At 52.1% G+C, this 13988-nt stretch overlaps 1 protein-coding gene across 6 annotated transcripts in view; it reads left to right on the forward strand.

The window, feature by feature from the left end:
• The window catches only part of CADM1 (cell adhesion molecule 1), a 337249-nt gene that overhangs the window by 319879 nt on the left and 3382 nt on the right, over positions 1-13988 (forward strand). For 4 of the 6 annotated variants that reach the window (XM_084893902.1, XM_084893904.1, XM_084893905.1 and 1 more), the window contains one exon: positions 12468-12599. In XM_084893902.1, the coding sequence (XP_084750028.1) occupies positions 12468-12599 (132 nt within the window). Of the gene's footprint in view, positions 1-2919; positions 2974-12467; positions 12600-13988 lie in introns of all 6 variants that reach the window. The other 2 variants (XM_084893901.1, XM_084893903.1) reach the window with 1 other exon arrangement.

Consider the following 13988-nt stretch of genomic DNA (forward strand, 5'->3'; position numbering starts at 1 on the left):
CTGACCAAGCAGGAAGAGCAGGAGGCCTGAGCTTTTAGGTTAAAACCCGGGGCACCTGACATCTCTCATGGCTGGTGATGGAAGTGAGTTTCCATAGGCGGCCAGGGAGCAGACGCGGGCCTTAGGTAAGAGAGATGTCTGCTGCTTCGCACAGTGGGCCTGTGCCCAGGGCCAGAGGGCCAGGTTTTGTTTCCATTGGATCATTCTATTTTGAAATTTTCTTTTTTAAAAGATAAAGGAAACTCTAATGAACTGAACCCACAAACATTCACACTTTGCTTGACCTTGTCTTTGACCTTGAGTGTATTGAACTATCTAGGATTTCTTGCAGTTACTAAGTTTTAAAATTTTCCTTAACCCGGTTTAAAAATCAAAGAGCTTTCAGAGGCCAGCGGTCTCCACGCAGAGGAGGAATAAGCACGCAGAAGCTCTGTCTGAAGAGGCTGACTGTGCGCAGCGCCTTGCAGCACACTGAGAAGCACAGTCCATGTGTTCTCAGAGCAAAAATCATCATGTTACCCCTTAGGACTTTATTAATTGCTCAAAAAAAATCCCATGGACCAAAAGTAAACGCTCACTTGTTAACAACATTTCAAGAAATGTGCTGAATAGATTTTAATGAGAAGTGATGAAAGGGTTTTAACAGTTGATACAAAAGTTTAAAAAGAAAATTCAAGATGTGCTTTCCTCCTTATTGTTAAGCTGTGAAGACCCCTTTTGAAGACTGTTCTCTGCTTTATAAGATGCACCTCTGTCTTCTCTGATAAAACGAGAGGTCTATAATTTTTAGCGTGGAAGAAAACTACCTCAGTCACAGCAGTTTGGGGAGGTAAATCCTCCATGTCCTCACCAGCACATGCCGTGCTTCAGTAAACGCTCCCTGATTATATTTACTCAGAAATGATCCGACTGTGGCAGAGCACATCGATTCATAAAGTACAATCGTGGTGCAAAAACAAATTTAATGCCACTGACGTAAATGACTTCCTACTTTCAGATGTAATCTGAGCAGTAGATTCCAGATGACTTGGTATATTTTAAAGTTTATGTCATTAAAAATGACAGTTCTGTCTTTAATGAGGTGTATATCAACTGTCTGCTGCTTTTTAATGGGAAACTGCATATCAATGATATTTCATAAACACATTTGTCTTTATTTTTTTAAAATTAGCTCTCTAATGCCCTCTCCAAGGAAACGCGCTTGAGCGGTAGCGCTGCCTACTTGACACATCCTTGGTTAAGGCGGTTCGGTGGCGCCAAGCACGTATGTAGCACGCTTTGCTATTCAGTGGCCACGCAGACGTGAGGGATTAGCCTTCCAAGAAGTGCAGACTCATAATTAACTACAGAGAAGTGCTTTATGTTGCCCATTAATAACAATCACTCAAATAATTGTATTCATCAGTCTTTATCCAATGGATCAAGCCACTTAGACACAAGGACACTTTCAGCCAATCAGATTTCAGAACAAATGGAGAGATGGCGTCTTTCCTCAGCTGCCTCTATAATGCATTGCATTGCTCACCGCTTTCCCTTTAGTTGCCTACGTCCATAGTTGGGAGCCTTCATGGACTCAAAGCCTTCCTGAGGCTCATTGGCACCTGCCCTTGAATATTGGCCTCAAGAGCTGATGATGCGGCCACTTCCTTTGATAGCACCAGCCTAGCTATGATAGTCATGTGGCTTGTTTAGAAAACACCTTACAAAACCCAAACTTCTGTGAGCATTTTTACAAGAGTGTTTCTGCTGCTTTGAGTTTTCTAAAGAGAGTGCCATCGGTCTGCACGGCTTGTTTCCCCAGCATTTCTTTTGGCTGCTTTTGTGCTCTGGTTGGTAGTTCCCTGAGTGTTACTCTCAGATCCTTAATGCAGCAAACACTGGGCATGCCCTCTGTCCTTGGCTACAAGAGAAGGGAAGGATGGAAAAATAAACACGCTGTCCCCTCTCTTAAAGACCTTGCCATCAAATAGGTCCACACCTATCTTCCAAAGTGACAAGTCCCCTTAGAGAAATATTAGTGACTTGTGTGAATTAGAGGGCCTGGAGCAGTGGGACAGACAGGACTGGAAGCAGGACATTGAAGAACAAGTAAAGGCCTCCAGGATTGCCCAGCACTGAGTGGTGTTTAGTAAACGTAACACAGGAGGAATGGGAGCCATCTCCTGGCTGAGCCCCAGCCATGCCTTCTCCACTTTGCTCTTTTAACTCAAATCAGAGCCCAGCTGAGAGCCGTCACAGCCGGCCTGCCCTGGTGGTGAGGGGGATACCGGCCTGTCAGACCCCCACTGGAGCATCTCCTGACCTAACTGCTTTTTCAGCTTTGAGAGTTCTATTTTTCAGGAATACCTCTGATTTTTTAAATTTTCTTTTTTTAAAAAAAACACTTTGCAAATCAGATTTTCTGATGAAGGCTTAGCCTGCAATCTGCAGTGAGCAGATGCTATACCATTTAAAACAAGTGATACAAGAGCATCATAAATTGATCATAAACTGCATTTGTCAGTACTGGCAAAGGATTTCAACTTACAATAAAATGTGAAATGAAACGTACATCAGTATGTAACACGTAAATATATTTGTATTTAAAAGATCTATCGGCATCAACAGTCACAATCGGGCTTTATTTATTTTCCTTTTTTGCATGCTGTTATGAATGAGTGATTTTTAGACATTCACCTTCATATTTCATGTGCTTTGAAAGTGGAGACTGAGGAATCCTTCTGCCTTGATTGTGTATCAATAACAAAATCAAATGATTGGAGAAATGTGCTCACCTATGAATACATTCACGCTATCCAAAAAGAAAGAGATGGCAAGAGATTTGGCTCATGATTCTGAGACACTCATCCTCAGTTCTTAAGTGTTTTGTTTATGTCCCTTGAGGAATGAAAAGAAAAACGATTTGTTTTTACTTGTAAGGCCTTACTCAGTTGCCCAATTCCGCAGAAGAACTGGACAGTGAGGACCTCGCAGGTAAGGGCTAGTCATTAGGTAAGGCACTGCGGTGTCCGACCTGTGGGCGCTCCGTCCACGCCTACAAAATGCCCATTTGGTTTGTTGAGCAATCGATGAGCAATGGTGGATTTTGAGACTAAAGAAAAATCAATGTTGTTCACCCTGTTTTCCTCCCGCCCACCCCTCTTCTCTGTGGCAGTGGCATGTATATTTCACCCAGGGGCTGATGCTATGAATGGAGTGGAGGTCAAGTGCTGGTGGGGGTTGTGTGCAAGCCACGCAGTTCAGTAGCTTTAATTGGAGTTTATGTCCTCGGTACAGGATGGGTCAGGAGGAATCTCGTTGCATTATAAAGCAATTTAAGGATGTTGGGTTATGAGGCAAGATCTTTATTTTTAAAAGCTCGCATTGACCTTTTACTGCCGTGGAGTAGACTAGAAACGCTTCGTCACCGTGTTCTCGGAAGTGGGGTGGGGAGGGACAGGAGGAAAGGGGGCAGTTGTTTGTCACACACCGTGATGTCAACTAATGATCCACCTCAGACCCTTTTCACCGCACACTGAGCTCTTGCAAAAGACGGTTTCATGCTTGATCCCAGGGTTTGGGTGTTACTAATCCAGAATAAGAAGCATATCCTAAAGGGGGGCCATTTAAAATGCTCAGAGCTAAACCATTTCATGAGCTCCCATGAGGTTGCAGGACTTCCCTGCCAACCAGCTGTGGCTCCGGGCTCATTTTGATCAGTCACTTCCTGGCGAGTCAGTGAGGAGGAGCCTCTCTCTTCACTGGGAGGTACCAAGACCTGGTGCTGTAGACCCCTCCCCTCTCCTCCCCCTCCCCAGTCTGCTGGGAAGAAGGCTCCCTGCTGCCCCTTTGTGCAGCTCCCTTGAAGAGCCGGTTGTTGAGATAAAGTTTTAAATACGGGTCCTACTCAGGGAGAGGAAGGCAGCACCCACCACCCAGTGCTTCCAAAGGCAACGGGTGTATGGCCTCCTGTGCTTCTGCCAACCCCCAGGAGGCCCTCAGCTTTCTGTGAGACAGCGCATCTCAGTCGGAGATTAGCTGTTGGATGTGTCCTGGAGTGGGAGCTGCAGGACATATGGACCTCGCTCCCTGCTGTGTGCCTGCGGCATAGTAGGCCCACGTGGATGAATAAGTGATTTCCAAATCCAGTGAATTTAGAGATAAGTAAATAGAATATTGGAAAGACAACCAGCACATCAAGGAAGTGCTTCCGTTTTGCCTCTTATTTGGGGTGTATTTGGAGAAGTTGCAAACCCATTAACCTGAGTTTCTGTTTAAATGCGAGTACACAAGTCCTCCCTGCATAGAAGGCAATGCAGGCATGAGGGGTCTCTGCCTCAGTCTTTGCCACTCTTACTGACAACACCGACACAGTGGCTGTGGCATTTGGATCTTCTCAAGGGTCCTAGGAAAGGGCGTTCCCTGTCCCTGACCCTTCCTGGCTGTGAGCCACAGGAGGATCCTTGCAGAGGTCTTTCTTCTCTAGGAAAATGGGATGGAGCAGCCATCCTCCCCTTCCCCTCTGCATCATCAGTTAAGGGCCAGTCTGGGTCTCTGAGCGCCCTGCCGAGCCAGGCGCTGCCCTGCTGCAGTCCTCTCAATCACCCCAAGTCGGGAGCAATAAACCAACAACTGTTTGTGTTCATCATAATGCGGTTAAATTAATCATCGCGCAGCTCCCTCCCCCGCCTCTGGGAACCGCCATCCCACTGCTCAGGAGCCCGCGCGGGCCGAACGCCATGTCCATCAGGCGGCCAGGCTGCCTTTGCGTCTGGCTTGATGAACTAATCAAAAACTGATTAGCACCTTTGTTCAAGGGGGATGCTGATTAATCAATTACTATTGATTGTGAGCCTGACTTCGCTCGGCAGCAAAGAGACATCTTGAAGGGGCAAAAAACAACCAATAAAATTGAGCAGCTGTCATACTGTTTAAATTTATTAAAACAAAATACATTATTTTTTATGAAGCTGTCTTGAAATGGGTCAGTGAAGGGGAGCATATTGATTGAGAAAGGATGAACTTCTCAAATTTCTATAGCCTAGAGACCGAATTCAATTATAATACAAGACAAACAGGTTAACACCTGCCTTAAACAGTCCATCAATAAATTAGAGTAGGTGTTGCCCGCTTAATGCTAAACCGTGGTAATGAATCATATTTCCATTCATTCCTGCTCTATCTCGGTGGAAATTTCATTCTTTTCTTAATATGGATAAATGGTATATTCTACATTTTCTTCAAAATAACGATAGTCTGTCTCCTCTCCTCCCCTCTCCCCACCTCCCATCAGCACCACCCCCTCAACTCACGACTGTTTCCTCAGCAACACAGGGCTCATCCTCACCCAGCGAGCCCAGCCCATGGCCTGTCTCGTCCATCTGCATTAAGCGCTGTGCTTGTGTATAGCGCCGTGAGTGTTGCAGACCTGGGAGCTTACACAGGTTGACTTTGAACCTCTCACTTGCTTTGTGGGTATTAACTTTACAAGAGTTTTGAATTGTTTTATCAGTTACATCTGATGACAGCTGGTGGGTATTTGCCACCCATGTGGAATAGAATAGCTTTAAGCATCTTTATCTTTCTGTTTTATTTCAAAACTTTTAAACTCTGGTCCCAACTGCCTCAGCAATGGCCGGGCCTCGGGGCCTGTGGAGTGGAGTGCGGTGGCAAGCGCTCCGTGTGCCTAGGGCAGCCCGTCAGTCGTCTGGTTCTGAAGCGAAGGCGTGGACGGGAAGTTCCAGGGCTGCCAAGCTTTCCCAAAGCACTTCTCAGCTCCTGCCCTACAAACGAGAACGAGATCTGGGGAGATCCTACAATGTGCCACTCACACTCCATGGGAGAGTGTGGGTAGAGGGCACGTTCTAAATGGCTTTGGTAGTCCATCCAGGTGAGCCACCTCTGGTCTCCTAGATGGCTTCAAAGAAAGCGTGGTCACACACAGAGCCCGAGTCTAGATAATGGAAGCAGTTAAAGGTCTTTGGATCCAGGTGATCTTCCAGCAGGAACACGTGACCGTCCGGTTAGTGTGAATGTGTTTTGAGGGACTGTTAACTAGCCCCCACCTAACGTGTGGCTCCGGTTTGGCAAATAGGCTATTTCTCTTCACCGGTAGACTAGGTAGTAACCATGCTGACGATAAAACAGCCAGAGCCAGCTGGGCTTGGGCGGTGAAGACGCAGTCAGGGTCTGCCTCATAAACGTAAAATGTGGCGTCGTTTACTCGTATTTATACAGTACTGGTATTTACAGCTTAGAAAGCCCTCACATCTATTGATGATCTCATTTGTTCTTCATTCACTCAACACAACTGACTGAGCTGCTGGCACGTGCCAGCTCTGGGCTGGGCGCCGGCGATGCCGCCATGAGCAAGGCCAGCAGAAGCCGAGCTGCTGCAGAGCCCAGGCGCGGTCAGGGGCTGGTGAGACGGGCTCCGAGCACAGGAAGTCCGTGGTGAACACTGTGAGGGAGCAGAGCCGCAGCGGGACAGTGGAGTGGGTGTGGGCTGGGGAGGGAGGCCCCAGGAACAGAAAGACCGTGGCCAGGATGAGCCAGACCTGGGAAGGTTTCCAGGAGAGGTGGTCCATCTTAGCTCGCCGATGAGGAGACTGGCTCCAGAGGTTGAAATGATGCACTCCAGAGGCAGGGGGAATTTGAACACCTGGCTCCTCCTGCCTCTTTAGGAGCTGGAGGCTGGCTTAAAGTGGTTTTCTTCCCTGGGAATTCCATCCTTCCTCTGCTCTGGGGCCTTGGGAATCCTTCTGCTCTTGGGCCCTTTTCAGTCCAGTCTGTGCATCCAGGACGTGAGGAGGGAGAGTCGGGCCCTCCAGACCCATCAGCCGGACAGCCACGCGCTGACTGCCCTGGATGGTCTCCCAGCATTAAATCCAGTTTCTCCCTTCAAAGCCCCAACTCCCCTGAACTGTGGAACTCCTTTCCCACTGAGATGGCGCTAAACACCATGGGACAGTGCCTGATTGCAACGGTTACCCTGGAGATCCCCTTACTTTCAAATTCCATTTAGTACAAGGCACCGCTGACCAGTCAGATCGGGCCCACCCACGCCAGCTTGTCCATGATGTCCATGATGTCCACTGTGAGGCTCCTCATCACATTGCTGATCTCCCCATGATCCAGCATGCTGCTGTTCCCCCCCTGGGAGCACCGAGACCATCCAATAGGAACTTTCCCTCCAAATTAAAAAGTCGGTGGGCTGCAAGGCAAACTGCGAAGCCGGGGTCTGCAGGTTGAACACTGCTTTCGAGTGACTCTGCCACATTCATTAATCCACCCTCACCCCCCAAATGCCCGAGGTCCACAGAAGCATCCTTCTCCAGAGAGAGATTCCAGCGGGAAACATGCGCTTGAAAATACTCTGCAGCCCTGTCCTCTTGAGCGGATGTATCCTCCTTCAAGGAGAACTCTGGTCCCACCCCAGCGCCTCCTGGTGCTTAAAGTGGAGAAGGCGTCGCCCTCAAAGCCCTGTTCCTGTGAGACCACAGAGCGGGCTCCCTGCGCCTCTCCATCTCCGAACGCTGGCGCTGGGGGACGTCATCCCTCTGCCGCTTGGATTCACTCCATCCGTTCGCTGGAGGAGGGAGAGAAGTGGGTATTAAAAGCCCACGTGTTCCGATGTGTAGCTGGCAACTAGTACTCAATACCTAGCACTTGGATGCTTCACCTGTATCATGACTAGGTGGCCTTCAGCCGCCAGGCTGCAGCCTCGGCCACAGCAGGCAGGTGGCCACAGTCCCCTGTGCTGCTCTGCATAAGGAAGGGCGTGGTGACTTCAGCTGGGCAGGGGCTTATGGGCCTCGCACCATCAGAAAGCCGTGCTGCGTGTTCAGTACCAGCCTTACCCTAAAGAGCTGGTAGGTGTTTGCCCTGAGTCAGTGGTAAGAACTCAATAGAACCTCAGGCTTTAAGAGGGCAGGCACTCCGAGTGCCTCCCTGTGCCAGCCCTGGCTGGGGAGGCCAGCGCATTGCAGAGGCTCGAAGGACCCTGGGAAATGTGTGGTGCTCAGGGCTCAGAGTAGCCAACAGACCACCTGTGTCCCAGAACAGTAACAAAGCCCAGCTCCGCCCTGATGGCAAGGCCAGTGTACTTGCCTGGGGACCCCGCAGGAGCTAGAGCTGAATGTCTCCCCGGATCTGCCACTCAGGCCAGTTTCTGGAGGCTGGCATAGGCAGGAAAAGCTACGCACGCGCCCGATCCTGCTCGCTGGGTGCAGTGTTCTCACCCAGATGAGCACGTGCTGAGCCTGGGCTCACCGTCTCCACGTGGTGCGGGCTGCACACGGTCCTTCTAGAATGTCAATGTGGCCGCAGTTACACTGCACGAATGGGATGCATCTGAAGGGATGCGATCCCATGCAATGCAATACCCAGGATACGGAGTTCCCCTGGCCCACCTGACGCCTCCCCATCACTGAGCAGAGGAAGGTGAGCTGCCCAGCAGCCAGTGTGCCCAGTATTAACATCTTAATGGGCGTGCTGGGCACGTGCTGGATGCATTTACTGCTCTCTGACAAGAGGGAATTAAATGTCAGAAGGATTTGTAGCATCTGTAATTGAATTGGTGCTGAGAAAAGCAAATCTTAAAGAATAACAACATATTAGGATTAGCAAGTAATGTGGCATTTTGTCAGTGGTGCCATTCAGTTCGTTCCCCTTGAGTAGTAAAGTTGTGCTTTTAAGATGCACACTTATTTTTGTTGTTGTGACGGGAGCCGCGATAGGGGAGGAGAACGAGCAGCTGCGTGACTCGGGTGGTGCCCGGGTTTTGGTTTGTTTTGTTTTGTGTTTGAGGCCAGATTTTGTTTTTTCGAGAGATTAGGAAAATCCACTGTCAGGCTTTCCCTTTTCCAACAAGTGACACCCTGATCATTAAGCTGCTTCTGAGATAGACTAATCCCCCCTCCAGCCCTAGGAAGCCGGAGACAGCCTTTCCATCCTATACCCCGTCTCAGAGTTTTCCACACAACTGGCCCATCCAGCAAGACTCCGTGCGGGGAGGCGAGACAGGGCCCGGGGCAGGACTGTGGCAAAGAATAAGCGATCAGAACCCTCAGCAGCCCCCAGAGGAGGGCATGGAGGTGGAGCATCTGACTTGTTCCATAAATTCAAGCAGGAGGCCCGATATCCTCAGAGCCTGCTAAGGTGGTTTGTCACCCGGGAGAGAACAGACGGAGCGTTTCAGGGGAGGGTCTAGCTCTCCCCGAGTTTTCCATGTGCCTCTCGCCCGAGCGGAGTGTTCCCGGTGGGAAGGAAGCAGCACTGTGTGGGACTGTGTATTCCTTATGGTGTCCCACTCGGCTTCTCTGAGGTGGACGACTCGGTGTCCTTTTGTAAAAAACAAAACAAAACAAAAAAAAAAAAAGCCTCAGGCTGCAGCCTGGCTGCAAGGTGCCAGGGTGCCCTCCCTGTTTGCCAGGAGCTAGTCTTGGCCCCCGGCGGGCCCCACCCTTGGCAGCAGAGCCTCTGGGCTCTCACAGACCATGGTCGGGCGCTGGTGTGGAAGGTTATGTTCCGAGACCCTGGCCAGGCTGCCAAGTAGCCACAGCAGCCGGGGCCTGGCCTGGGCAGGGCGCTCTAACAGCAGTGAGAGGCAGCCAGAGAGGGGAGCCCTGGAGGGGGGCACTGCCCCTCGCCAGCCGCCACTTTTCTTGTCAGCCTGGGAGCCAGGGCCTTCGTGTGTCCCACACAGTGCCCTGAGGAACGGGCGGCCGGTCGCCTGGCCAGAGGAAAGGCCTGAGCAGCCTGCCGGCCCTCCTGGAGTTCCTTTGACGTGGGTTGTCCTTTCCGTCCCTGAGGCCAGCGGGAGGCCAGTGGTGAGAGAGCATGCACAGGCGCGAGCTGGGGTAAAGGAAAACAAGAACCTCATGTGTGGGGTGGCAGGAGGCACCAGGGGCTCCCAGCCCGCAGTGTCCCCCGGGATTGAAGCATCGCCACTCTGTCCATCTGCAGTGACCGGAGGCGGTGGCTACCCATGGAAGTGAGCCTTCCCATCGGAGTATGGGAGCGAGCAGGAGCCATGGCCTCATCGGCAAGCACCCACCGTGTGCCTGACCTGGAGGGCGGGCGGAGGTGGCACCGGGTGTGGATGTGGGCAGTGAGCGCGGGCAGCCTGAGCTCCCGCGGCTCCCGCTTCACAGGAGCAAACGCCGAGGGAATCGTGTGGGCTAGAGAAAGCTACAGACACTGCCCGCGAGGTTCTTGTTTTCCTTTACCCCAGCTCGCTCTCGTGTGCGTGCGCGCTCTCTTTTCCTGGGCTTCTAGAACGTTCCTGTGCCTCAATGTGGAGGAGGCGGTCTTCTCCACGCCGGCCTGGTCTGTGCTGGGCCAGCCATCACTGCTGCTCTCTGCTGTCCCCGGCGGGCCCTGCCTTCCCCTCCTGCCTCAGTGCCTGGCACCCTCTCCTCATGGCCAGAACAGCTTAGCTCCCCTCGCCAGTTCCCCCAGGTCCCCGGCATGTGGAGATGAGTTCATTCTCGCTCCCACGGACCCGGACTTCACAGCTCCCCAGGAAGTCACAGTCCGCTGTCTTCCCTGTGGCTTGTGTCTCCCTGTGAGCAGTTTGAATCGGTGCCGTTGGGGTGAGTCTGGTGTGTAAACACAGCCCCTCTGCGCCCCCCCCCACACACACACACACACACACACAGGTGCCAGCATCCAGGGGCTCCCCTAGGGCAGTCTCCCCTTCAGCAAGCCCTGGTGTCTCCTGGAAGTTTCCATGGCCAAATTCCGCCTTGTTGAAGAGAATTCCAAGGCTGTAGCGTGTGTTGTAGGCAGTGCTTTGGCCGGGAGGGGTTCCTCCTCCGATTTCGAGCCCCGCTGGTTGGACACGGTGCTGGGGGCTGGCACGGGGCGGGCGGGTGAGCTCACTGGCGGGCGCACTCACGCCCACCTCCATGCTCCGCTTCAGCGCATCGCCTGTGGCCTGGGTGGCCGCCACAGCTCTCGCTCGGCATTTCTGTTTGGGGTTGGATTCGGGGGTTTTGTCGTCCTTTTGAAGGTAACTTAATGAAACACTTCAAATGCTTCATTTTAAAATGTAAACTCTTTTAATGAAAGCCCTGTCCATGGACCCCCTGGGTCAGGAGTCATTTGCCCACGCCCGTCAGTCAGTCGTTAACCTGAGCGCAGAATTGGAAACATAGAAAGTGTAAACCCTGCCTCCCACCGAAAGCGTGCCATCAGGCCTCGGCTCAGAGGAGCGCCATTACCTTTAGCTGTCACGGATCCGCACACTTGATCGATAAACTTCAAATATTATTAGAGGTGGAGGCTTCAGAGATTTGCTCTGTTCTTTGCCGAGAGTCCGAGATAAATCTTTCTTAAAAATGGACTTGAATCTGCGCTCTCGGTCTCCATTCCTCAGGCGTCCAGCAGCTGCGGGGACAGATTTATAGGCCATGTGCTGCTTGTACTGAAAGATTTAAATGGTAAATCCTTCACATATGACTTCACAAATCATGTAAAGTTAAAAGATTTTTACCGTTTCTGTTGCTGCTGTGCTTAAATTGTAAGGTACAGCCAGTAAATCATTTTAATGGAGGTGTCGTACTTGACTCAATAAAAAAAGAGAGACAATGGTTTAGCTTCCACTCCAAAATGTTAATGTATTAATCAACGGGAGAATAATTGTTTTTCACTGCATTATAAATCCTGGGTGCCATTAGGATTTCAGCAAGGGGTGATGTAGCCAGTCCTAAATTAAAATTGTTTACCCCGCCATACATCCACTCCACACGGCCATCGCTCACTCCGGTCCGTTCCGAGCTGCTCCCCGGCCAAGCACGTCACTCCTCTGTTGGAAGAAGACATCCTGAGGGAGTGATGCTTATGAGGGAGAATTAATTGCGTTGCAGAGTGCTAAATAAATAAAACGGGGGCCGTCCATGGTGACGGACAATCACTCCTCGCTGTCTTTCTGAAATAGGCCTTTAGGTTTTAGATGGAGGCTTACTCCCGCACACATCCTACATGTAGCAAGCATGCCACTTGTCTTTAGTCTCATAATCCTGCTTTATCTCTAGGCAGCTGTGGCTCGGAGCGCCTCGCTTTTCCTCTGCCTGTGCCCAGCAGAGATTAAGACACTGGGCGGGCGGCCCGCCTCCCTCCACAGCTCCCGTTACTGCCCAAAGGTGCCATCGGCTCCGAGCGCGCGCCCTTGGTCAGGGCGGTGCCCTGGTAGACTGGCACCTGGGCAGATAGCGTGATGCTCAGAGCAGCCGGGCGATGGGCCCTTCCTTCCCCGCTCCCGGCCTCAGTGTTCCAGGCGCATTTGCGCCCCCGTGCGGCTCTGGTGAAGTGGCCCGTGGGCGGAAGGGCCAGGGCAGCACTGGCCCGGTCAGTCTGGTCCCGCCTGTAGCTCCTCCCACCTCCCGATTGCTCTCTGTGACTCCTCCGGCCCTGGAGGCCGTGTCCCCGGGGCTTCTGGTGTCTGTGATGAGCTCTACATCCCTCTTCCTCTTCTGCTCCCGCAGACTCCCGAGCAGGTGAAGAAGGCTCCATCCGGGCGGTGGACCACGCCGTGATTGGCGGCGTCGTGGCCGTGGTGGTGTTCGCCATGCTGTGCTTGCTCATCATTCTGGGGCGCTACTTTGCCAGACACAAAGGTAAGCAGGTGCCTGGCAGGCGGGGCCTCATGCCCCACCACCCACATCCACATCCGGGAACTTGACAAGGCTGCCCCGGACGGGCCGTTTGGTTTATGTGTCCACGTGGCCTCTCTGAGTTCTGAAACAGGGAGAGGGAAAGAAAGAAAATCTAGCAGCTGCTGATGACGACTCAGAGAGCTGATGAATAGCAAGCACTCTTTGATTTGGGTTTCTTCTAAATATAAAGCTTTATAGATTGTTATTCTACAATTTACAAATGGGGATAGAGGGGAAACCACAGAGTCGGAGCTGGTGTGTGAGGTGGGGGTGAACCACACGGACATGGAGAGAGAACGCCCGTGACCTAGAGCTTCCGGCGAGCGGTGGCCTGGCTCTGCGCCTGCCCCAGGCTCAGGTAGCCTGCCCACAGTGGCCAGAACTCTTCCTTGGTTTGATGTGCCTGGAAACCCACATAAATATGTATTTTTTTAATTGTCGGTGCCATTGATGTAAATTGCCATGAATCACACACGTATCGGCTGTGCAGTCTTAATGGGCATCACCTTTTCCAGCCCTTCCCTCCTGCCCCCGCTGCCCTGACCCTCCGCTCCCCAGGTAATTTATTCTTCCTCCTCTCCCTCCGCCCTTGTCTCGGCTGTTTCTCTCCGCGCTGTGCCATGAGCTTGTGGGGCTTCCAGTAGATGGACTCTAGGCGCTTGCATACTGCTCGCTTGTAGAACTTGGGTTCAGAGAGGTTCCCTCAAGCTCAGCAATGGAAGTCCAAGGTCCTTGACAACTGCCTTCAGGATCCACAGGGCCAGTCCCAGGCGTGAAACTGTTTGGGATCTGGGGCCTATGCATCCTCCCCCTTCTGCCCACACCCAGGAGTGGGCTGGCCAAGTGCCCGCCGCCTCTCGGGGTTGAGCCAGGAAGTCAGGCCAAAGAGCAGGGCAGAGGTCTGTGCTCAGCTGGGGAGAGCCGGGGAGAGGCAGAGGAAGAGGGGGGGGTGGGGGTCCTCGGGAAACCTGAGGGCAAACGGGTCAGCCTTCTTTACCCAAGAGCCTCTACGAAGGCAGTGTACAGTGGCGCAGGGCCATTGGATGCTGACATAGGCAGGGCAGGCCTATGTCATAACGTACTTTCTTCATGTGAACTCCTGGGACTTGGTGGGAAGAGTGTCACCAACTTTGTACCGTCCTGTCTGTTGTCACTATGGAGTGGCCATGCCAATTAGCAAATCCATGAATCTGCGTCCGGTTATGGTTGCTGTGAGAGAGACTCGCCCGCAGCCTAAGGCAGGCCCAGTCTTGACATACATCAGGCTAGTTCTGCACCTGGAACCCACCTGCTGCGCAAGCAGGAGCCCATCAGACACCCTGGCGAGGGCGAGCGCCTCCTGGCCCCCGG

The sequence above is a fragment of the Pipistrellus hanaki genome (assembly GCF_964339955.1).
Source record: "Pipistrellus hanaki genome assembly, chromosome: 9".
Taxonomy (NCBI): domain Eukaryota; kingdom Metazoa; phylum Chordata; class Mammalia; order Chiroptera; family Vespertilionidae; genus Pipistrellus; species Pipistrellus hanaki.